Below are 10026 nucleotides of genomic sequence, written 5' to 3' on the forward strand. Positions count from 1 at the left end.
CGGAGGGCGCCAGCTGGTAATAAAGCTGTGACTACTGTGTAAAGGCGGCATAATCATCGCAACAATAACAGCCATAATTAAGCTAACCACCATCCGCCTGCGCCCTAGCATATGCCCTGACTCACCCAGACGGCACGCTGGCCGTCAGGGAAGAAACTGAGGCAGAGGCAAAGCCGGGAGGCTGGAGAGACCAGGGGCCCTGAATTCTGCAGCCGGCCGATTCCAAAACGCGCTAAGGCGTCAAACCAGCAGCGCCCACAAAACGATTCTGATGCAAGCCCTACGCCTCCCGTGACTGCTCCGCCCCCCAGATCACGGGTTCTAAACTTCACCCCAGGCCCAAGGGAAAGACCCGCGCGGAGCGCAGAGACCATAAAACAAACTACATCTCCCTTAAGTCTTCGCAGGCAAAGGCGCGCTCCTTCCCTGCGCCCCGAAGCCACACGCGGCCCCGTTGAGCCGCAATGCCTCCTGGGAGTTGTAGGACGGTAGCGCGCTCTTTTGAGGAAAGTGCCAGACTTGAGGACTCTATATCCCGTGGTGCGCCGCGGCTGTTTCTGACGCGACTCAGAGGCCAGGGCCGGGTGGGGGGCGTGGCCTTGCAGGGCCCCACCCCGCTCTCCTCTGGCTGGCCTGGCGCGCTGGTGGCAGTAGGGGCGGTGGCGGTGGCGGTGGCGGTGGCGGGGGGGAGGGGCCGGGCGGGGGGCTGGCGGCAGCGGCGGATGGACTCACGGGTATCGGAGCTGTTCGGCGGCTGCTGCCGGCCCGGAGGGGGCCCGGCCGTGGGCGGAACCCTCAAGTCTAGGGGGGCCGGCGGCAGCAGCGGCTGCGGGGGCCCGAAGGGGAAGAAGAAGAACGGAAGGAACAGAGGGGGCAAAGCCAACAACCCCCCTTACCTGCCCCCCGAGGTGAGTACCTGAGAAACGGTGGGTTAAGAGGAAACCACTCCTTTCGGGTCCCGGGACTCCGAGAAGGAGGGACACAGAATTAATCCCCCCTTCCGGTGTGAAGACCCCGGGGGGAAAGGTGAAACCCTTCTTCCGGTGCCAGGACCCCAGGGAGGAGGGACAGAGACCCGGGCCTCCCTGCCGGTGTCAGGACCGCGGGGAGTTAGAGTGAGGAGGGAGGTTCTCCCCTCTCTGCGGTCTAGATAACAGCAGAAGTGGGGGGAGAGGGTCCCACCCGACCTGCTTGGGAAAAGCAGAGTAGCATGCCCCTGTCCGCCCCGCCGCCACCACTACTCCTCAGGCAAGGGAGGACTGTGTGTAGGGATGAGGAAACCGAGTTTTCTAAAGTTGTTCCACGGGGAGGTGAGGAGTACCCGGGAAAAGGAGCAGTATGTTCTGTCTGTATCCCCGAGTGTACACACGCACACACACACCCCAGCAGCTTAGTCTTCCTATCCTACGAGGAATTGAAGACACCCGCCGCATATCGGTTCTTTCTATCCCCAAGGTAGAGAATAACAGCTAGTTTGTCCCTCTTAGGAAAGGAGGACCCACAGGGAGAGTCTAAACCAGTGGTTATCAAACTTTAATATACACAGAATCACCGGGATTGCTGCCCCATCCCTAGAATTTCTGATTCTATGGGTCTGAAGTGGGCCTGATAATTTGCATGTCTTACAAGTCTCAGGTGATGGTAATGCTGCAGCTCGGCCCTCACTTTGAGAACCACTGGTCTAGACTGTCATCCTTGTATCACTTTTTTTTTTTTTAAGATTTTTATTTATTTATTTATACAAGCACTGGGTACAGTCAGAAGCGCAGAAGGGTGAGAGGATTCACCAGAGCCAGAGTGGGAAGCAGAACAGGCAGACTGACACACTGCTGAGGAGAGAAGCAGGTGCGGCAGGAGAGGTCTGCACACCATGTGGGACCCTCCTCACCCAGCGGTCGGGGATAGAACTGGCGATGCAGAGGCTGCAGGCAGGTTCGCAGCCTGGCGCTCAACCTCTTCGCCACCAGGGGAGGCCCCCTTGTATCACTTTTTGCAAACCATCCATCCTAATTGTTCATCTCCAGCAATAAAAAAGGTCTTTGTTGATGGGGAAACTCCATGAAGTGGAGTACTCCATGAGGTGAAGATTATGGGTTGAACACCTGTTAGGTCTATCCCTTGCTGGGCTGGCAGAATGATGGCAGAAAGGGAAGAAGAAAAATAAATTGGCCAAGCAGCTCTCCCGCCTGCCTGTCACTCTTTTTCTTTCTCATTTTCCTAATAAATCTGTCTTTTTAAAATGTAAAAAAGAGAAAAAAATGGCTAGAGAGGAAGAGTGTAGAATTCAGGGCAGGCAAAAGCAAATCTCATATGCCTTTGCATCCTAGATGGGAAGACTCAAGCAACAGGACGTTTCTGTGTTGTGTCATGTGATACAGGAAAGAGGTAGAGGAGACTGTAGGGTAGATTCAGAATTTCACCTCAGCTGAGGGTTAGTGGACAGGAGGTAAAAGCCAGAGTCTGTTTTGCGGAGCCTGTCCCCTTTATTATGTTTTCTGAGTTTCTTCTCTTCATCTCAGCCCCACTTTGGTGCCTTACTCCTCTCTCACTTGGACTGCTTACTGGACTTGTAGTGACCACTGCTAAGCTCACCCTTTGGCTCTGCTCCAGAACCTCTTGCAGCCTCTTACTTGTGATGACATCAGCTGAGCGGGGTGGGGTGGGAGGAAGGGTGTCTCCCAGACAAGTGCAAAGAATGGTCTCAGCAGCCTGGACACAGGAGCCATATAGTAGTTTCAGGCCCTGAGAGAAGAAAGAGGTGATCTTGCATCTGGTAAGAATGTGCTGCCCCGGAAATCAGAGGAGGGACTGAGGGTTCTGTTCCTGACTTAAGTGGGTAATTATTAGTAGCCTTTCTTTCTGACAGGTCACGTTGGGACTGAATAGAGGGCTTGTCTGCCAGTGACCTTTGGTAGGCCCCCACCTAAGCAGGTGCCATGGAACTTCCTGCTTTCTCAAGTCAGTTATCTGTGGCAGTGGGAGTCAGGGGGCAGCAGAGGTTGGGTCTGGATGGTGTGTGGTGACTGCTCCCGGTTTCTTTTCAGGCTGAAGATGGAAACATCGAATATAAAGTGAGTCTTCTCCTGGGGCGGGGCAGGTTATCCTTGTGGTGTGGGATGATTTCTCTGAGATTCTTCCAACTTCATGATCCATGGCAGATTAGGAATGTGGTTCAGGGTAAGGGCTCTGTGTCTCATTCTGTTGGTTGGGGACTTGATGCTAGAGGGCACTGAGGATGTGGGGCAGAAGGGAAGGTCCTGGTCATTGAAGCAGGACAGGTGGGGGGATCAGGGGGAGAGCGAACCTTGTGTGTTTAGGAGGAGCATCTGATTTTACCTTCTCACGATCCCTCACCTGTCCTAAGCTGAAACTGGTGAATCCATCCCAGTACCGCTTTGAGCACCTGGTGACACAGATGAAGTGGCGGCTCCAGGAGGGCCGGGGTGAGGCCGTCTACCAGATTGGGGTAGAGGACAATGGGCTGCTGGTGGGACTGTCTGAGGAAGAGATGCGGGCCTCCCTCAAGACCCTGCGCCGGATGGCTGAGAAGTATGCTTCCCCTCCGCCCCCGCCCCCCGCCCCAGTTCCCATTTACCTTACACTGGGGAGGACCCAGGTCTACCCTGTCTCCTAGGCCTAAGGGACCAAGAAGGGGCCTTCCTTCTGCATTCTCTTGACAGAGTGCTGAAGTAGGGAGTGTTAAAGTCCTTTGTGTTTCCACCTCAATCTGGGCATTTTTGCTCATTGATTTTAAGGTTTGTTTAAAGGCAGCTATGGGTGTGGGACAAATTAGAGGGTGGTAAGAAGTGAAGTAAGGTATTGGGAGTTCTGTGGGAGGTATGGAAAGATCACTGGCCCAGAGCCAGAGTGGAGGGAAGAGTACAAAGGAGATGTGGCAGTTGTGGCCTTGCTGTGACAGGGTTGGGGCAGACATCACAGTTCTCCGAGAGCGGGAAGTAGATTACGATAGTGACATGCCCCGGAAGATCACCGAGGTGCTGGTACGAAAGGTTCCTGACAACCAACAGGTAAGCACATACACTTCCCTGCCTCTCTCACCCATGGTCCCTCAGAGGGCCCTGTGGTGGCAGGCTTTTCCCTGGCCTGTCACTACCTGTGACTCAACCTTCAGTGGCCAACGGTGAGAGATTCGAGCTCTTACTCTGGCAATTCATCCACAGTTCCTAGATCTTCGTGTGGCCGTCCTGGGGAATGTGGACTCAGGAAAGTCAACACTGCTTGGAGTCCTGACCCAGGGAGAGCTGGACAATGGGCGGGGCCGGGCTCGTCTCAACCTTTTCCGCCACCTGCATGAGATTCAGTCTGGCCGAACCTCCAGCATCAGCTTCGAGATCCTGGGCTTTAACAGCAAGGGAGAGGTGCATGCAACCGATGGGACCCAGTGGGGCCAGACTTTAAGGTTGGGATGGTAGCAGTGAAGGACAGAGTCCAAGGGCAGTGTGGAGACTTTGTGGAGCATTGTTAGTCAAGGCCCTGAGTGTACTGAGAAAGCTCCTCCTTAGAAAACAAATGGAGAATCAACTGAATTAATTCAGAAATGGGCTCAGGGTTAAAATGCAGGGTCACCCAGGGACTGGCAACTCTTAAAGGGTTGGGGAGGCTGGCAGGGGGCACTGAGAGCCCTGGGCTCTGGGCCAGGTGGTGAATTACAGTGACTCACGGACGGCAGAAGAAATCTGTGAGAGCAGCTCCAAGATGATCACCTTCATCGACCTGGCAGGCCACCACAAGTACCTGCACACCACCATCTTTGGCCTCACCTCATACTGCCCCGACTGTGCCCTGCTCCTCGTCAGTGCTAACACTGGGATTGGTACGAGGCATTGGGGCAGGGGCAGGGCTAGAGGGGGTTGTGAGAAGGGGGTGCTCCTCAAATCTGTGAGCCTCAAATCTTGTTCCCTTTTCTGCCTCCCCTGTTCTCTTTTCTCTGCCGCCTGCCTTCTCTGAATCAGCTGGCACCACAAGAGAACATCTGGGATTGGCGCTGGCCCTGAAAGTGCCCTTCTTCATCGTGGTCAGCAAGGTGGACCTGTGTGCCAAGACCACAGTGGAGAGGACAGTCCGCCAGCTAGAGCGAGTCCTTAAGCAGCCTGGCTGCCACAAGGTTCCCATGCTAGTCACCTCAGAGGATGATGCTGTCACTGCTGCCCAGCAGTTTGCCCAGTCACCCAAGTAAGTCTCACTTCCACAGAGAAGGCTGCCACAGGGCCCAGGAGCATGATGTCCCCAGGACCCAACCAGTTCTGCCTCAGTTCTGTGACTTTTCAGGTTGGGTCTAAGGGAGAGGGGGGGTCTTTGCTAAAGGATTTGATCCTTCTCACAAACCAGCCTGGAGCTGTACTGGTGCCTGGGACTCTAGAAACGAATGCTCTGCCAGGCATTTTCCATCTCCCTTGAGTTTGGGGATGGGCCACATTCCTTGTTTGGTTCACAGAGAGGGCTCAGAGCTCCTGAGAAGCTTAGCAGATAGAAGAGAGGGCCTCCTAGCCTCCCAGAGAGTAGCTTGCCTATTCATACATGGGTCTCTATCCTCTGATTCCTCTTAGAATTTTCCTTATCTGTCCATTCTCCCTCTGTCTGTAGTGTCACTCCTATCTTCACACTGTCCAGTGTGTCTGGAGAGAGTCTAGACCTGCTCAAAGTCTTTCTCAATATCCTGCCGCCACTCACCAACAGCAAAGAGCAAGAGGAACTCATGCAACAGCTGACAGAATTCCAGGTAATTGGCTTTGCAGACGGGCAGAGAACTGGGAGCTGTAAGCGACATGCTGACCAAGCCCCGAGTCAGCTTAGAGATTTTGGACCTGCTAGCCCTACTTGGCAAGCCATTGATAGACTTTTCTTTGGCTTCAGGTGGATGAAATCTACACTGTACCAGAGGTGGGGACAGTTGTTGGAGGGACACTTTCCAGGTGAACTGCCTTGCTTGCTACCCACCCCACTCAGCTCTCACATACCCATACCCTTGGCCCAAAGGAAGCCCTGGAGTTGAATAGAGCCCATCTAATGGATGTGCTTATTCGCAGATTGGCTTCCACCATTGTGATTGCTGAGGGAGCCAGTCTGTTGGCTTGTGAGGGAAGAAACATTATTGCTACTTCCTAGGAATATCCAGGTCCCTGAGGGAGAACAGTGGGCCTTTGTCCCAGGAGGATACTTCAAGTATATTCATCTCCAAGTAGGGAAACAAGCAGTCCCTCACAACTCCAAAGCAGACAAAGGAAACCCAAGGAGATAACTTGCCCTTGCAGGGATCAGGTATTCCATGTCAGGCCAGCAAATACCTCTCAACCAGCCAGCTGTCACTACTGGTTTTTCCTGGTATTATCCTTCAAGTCTGAACTGCGGCAGCCATCCATCTCCCTACCTCCCACTCAGAATTTAGGGTTTCTTTCTCCTTGAGGGACTCAACCTTAGAAACCTTAGAAGGGAAGAAGTGATTTGGGTGACCCTAGCAGAGAAGTAGGAAGGGGAGCCTCGGCTGACACTGTGCTACCTGCCCTCCGGGCTGCAGTGGGATTTGCCGTGAGGGAGACCAGCTGGTGGTGGGCCCCACTGACGATGGCTGCTTCCTGGAGCTGAGAGTATGCAGCATCCAGCGCAACCGCTCTGCCTGTCGAGTGCTGCGAGCTGGTCAGGCTGCTACATTGGCCCTCGGGGACTTTGACCGAGCGCTCCTTCGAAAGGTGAGGTGGGAGCGTGGTTTGTAGAGGAAATACAAAGAGAAGTGCCTGGTAGACTAAGGTGCTTCAGAGGCACGCAGAGGAAACAGTCTCTAACCCAAGAAGCTGGTTACACAGACAATCGTGCATGAGAAAGACTTAAAATCAGATTATTAAATGTGAATCACTGGTGCAAACCAAGTGTTCAGGACCCTAAAAACAAAGCATTAGAAGGATTAGAGGACATGGGAGGTGGGTGTGAAGGGTTTCCTCTAAGGAAAGTTTTGAATACTGTCTTCTGAGGTCTGTTTAGAGTCCTAGAGGAAGAGAAAATTCCGGAGCAAAAGGTTGTAAAGGTTTTTAGGGAGGAAGAGATTAATTGGATGTCTGCCCTTACTGGGTCTGGGGGCTGTGCCTCCCCAGGGCATGGTGATGGTGAGCCCCGAGATGAACCCTACCATCTGCTCAGTGTTCGAGGCAGAGATAGTACTACTGTTCCATGCCACCACCTTCCGTCGAGGCTTCCAGGTAACAGTACACGTGGGCAACGTACGTCAGACGGCAATTGTGGAAAAGATCCATGCTAAGGTGAGAGGGAACCAGCCATGTCCCCGTTTTTCCAGGGAAAAGCCAGATTTCTCCTGCCTGCAGAAAGGAAGCCCAGTCCCAGACTCATAGAAAACTCCCTGATACTGCAATGGGAATAAAGCCCCACTTAGGGTGGACAGAAGCTGCTAGGATCCGAGGGTGGAAAGCCAAGGCTGGTAGCAAAAGGGATGGGAGGCACTGGCCAAGGCCAGTGACCACATATCTGCTGCAGGACAAGCTGCGGACAGGGGAGAAGGCAGTGGTACAGTTCCGCTTCCTGAAACACCCAGAGTACCTGAAGGTGGGCGCCAAGCTGCTGTTCCGGGAGGGTGTCACCAAGGGCATCGGCCATGTCACTGATGTGCAAGCCATTGCAGCAGGAGAGGCCCAGGCCAACATGGGCTTCTGAACTCCTCCAGCAGGCACAGCTCGATTGCTGTCCCTACAATACATAAGGTGACTTCCAGTAATGCTGCCCCTGTTGGCGGCTCTGTGTGTTAATAGGTTAAAGAAAGAGGGGTGCTCTGTCACTTGCGCCCTGTCACCTCTCTGGAGAGGTGTCAAGCTTGGTGAGGCCAGGGAGGGGCAGTCCTGTGGGAGAAGACAGAATTCAGGGCCGTCCTCAGCAGCTGTGTCCTCCTGGCTGGCTCATCACCTGTGGCAACCCCATGGCGTGTCTACTGGAAGGAGCAGACCACCGCCACGTCGGCCTCCACTGTCAGGACCGGGCATGATTCACCAGTGTGTCCCTGAACTTCAGGAATTGCCATAACAACTGGGGGTGGCCCTTGAAGGGCTCCTTTTTCTATACCTCTTCTCAAGGTCATGTAAGTTGCCCACCTCTACCTGACTGTGGACAAAAGACATCTGGTGGCCCAGGGTATGAAGAAATGGCACAGGGACAGTGAATGACAGTGCTCCCACCCTGTGCTGACACATGAAGCCTATTCCTCAGCTTTATCTCCCTTCCCTTCACTCAAGGGCCATTTCCCGTTTCCGCTCTCAGTGGCCCCACAGGTGCTATTTGTCGTGCTGGCCCAGGCGTGGGGCTGCCGAGCTAAGTCTTGGCAAACCGAAGGTCAGCTGCATGTCAATCAATCTTGTCCCCTCTTCTGCAGTGATCTGTTCAATGCTGGGTCAAACAGTATGTTTTACTTTCCCAGACTGGTGGCTGGGGATCTGAAGCACAGCTCCTCATCCTGCCATCCCCCCACCCCTTTCCTGCTCCATGTAAGTCCTCTTGTTTTAGTAACTTGCAGTGATCATCCCTTTCTCTCTGTTGCAGGGAACCTGGAGGAAAGGGAAAGATGTTGCCATTATTTCCTAATCATTAGGGCATGGACTCCCTCCTTTCCCTTTGTTAGTGTCCTGGGTTCCCATGGACTCAGGGATTTGTTGGCTGGTTTCTCTGCATATATATATATATATATACATATATATTTAAATACACATATATTGTACAGAATAAAGATGTTTTATTGAACATACTGTGCTTATGCTTAAGACACAGGCTCAACTTGAAGAGCTAGATTCTTCTCCAGGATTTAGAGACAAGTGAAACCTTAACACTGCTAAGCCTTGCATGAGGAAAGGGCCCATCTGGTATTTCACTCGCCATTCTTCCTCCTCCTCGCCACATGCAGCCAGAGTGCCAGCACTGTGACGAAGCATTTTGACCTGTTTTGTGCAGTTCTTTGAGTGAGCCTAATAGAAAGTGAAAGTGATACTTCTCAAATGAGAGAGGTAGCCACCCCATATTTGGGGAGTTGGCCACTTGCTAGTGTTCACAATGGTGAGGAGTCCTTTACTGTACCCTGATTAAATGAGATTTGGAAACTAGCATGCCAGCTGCTTGGTAAAGACTAGAATTTAGACATGTGGTAATCTGCTCCTTACACTTTTCCTAGCAATTATGAGGGCCACCTGACCAAACTGAGTTCCTAGTACCTGAACACAATTTTTTATGGGTAGAGAAATAGTACCTAAGGTTAAAGTCAACACAGAAAGCAGGGACTACATTTTTTCAGTACTGAGCCTTGCAAAAGAAACCCAAGAAATGTGGCCCAGGGTCCCATAGGGCATTCTGCCTCCATGGTACTAAAATAGCTTCCCTAAAATAGCTGCTTTTTCAGACATCATGGTTTAACTTGCTACACTGAGAACTGTGGTTGAAGAACTTCCTCATATAGTGGCAACTGAGAGCTGTTTACTGTCTTCTGTATAGTTACTGACAAACAGCAATAAGGTAAAAGGTACTACAGCTTTCATCTAACACTGGCCTCTTTGTGTCTGCCTGCTGTCCCTCTACAGGCTCTTTGCTAGTATGCAGGGCAGGTCTGGCATTCCTAAGGAAACAGAGGTGTGCTGCACTGATAACTTTATTGATTACCCACTAGACACACCCCTTCCAAACACACACTCACTACCTATCTTGGTTGGCTACATTACTTTTCTATATGACCCCTTCCAGTCAACCAATGTGTTCAAAATTGGCTGCACTTGATCTGTATAGCACCTAAGGTTCAAACTTTTTGCTGAATTAAGATAGGAAATTTTGGAAAGTCAGTTCAGTACTTACTATCTCCAGGAACTAGTGAGCTTTGCTACATAAGGGAACATTTAGGAGGATTTAAAAGGGGTTTAAGGCAGTTTCCCCTTACTCCAATAGTATATTTGATATACATTTCAATTAGTAATGAGCACCTATTATGTGCAAGGCACTATGAAGAATTCTTGCCTTCAAAAAACAACTACT

The 10026-nt window shown here is 52.1% G+C and overlaps 1 protein-coding gene across 5 annotated transcripts; it reads left to right on the plus strand.

The window, feature by feature from the left end:
• Positions 1-661: 661 nt before the first annotated feature.
• GTPBP2 (GTP binding protein 2) lies at positions 662-7680 on the plus strand (the record flags this gene model as incomplete). Of its 5 annotated transcripts, XM_084228142.1 has the most annotated exons (13): positions 662-693; positions 806-908; positions 3045-3071; positions 3365-3549; positions 3920-4028; positions 4182-4379; positions 4660-4834; positions 4974-5193; positions 5605-5740; positions 5875-5933; positions 6536-6707; positions 7107-7271; positions 7504-7680. In XM_084228142.1, the coding sequence occupies 10 exons, from the start codon at positions 3416-3418 to the stop codon at positions 7678-7680; spliced, it is 1545 nt and encodes a 514-aa protein (XP_084084268.1). The 5 variants fall into 5 exon arrangements, with proteins under 5 accessions (XP_084084268.1, XP_084084264.1, XP_084084266.1 ...); XM_084228138.1 differs by lacking the exon at positions 662-693 and having other exon boundaries at positions 723-908; XM_084228140.1 differs by lacking the exon at positions 662-693 and having other exon boundaries at positions 723-908; positions 5019-5193.
• Positions 7681-10026: the final 2346 nt, after the last annotated feature.

Source organism: Talpa europaea, assembly GCF_964194135.1.
Source record: "Talpa europaea genome assembly, chromosome: 2".
NCBI lineage: Eukaryota > Metazoa > Chordata > Mammalia > Eulipotyphla > Talpidae > Talpa > Talpa europaea.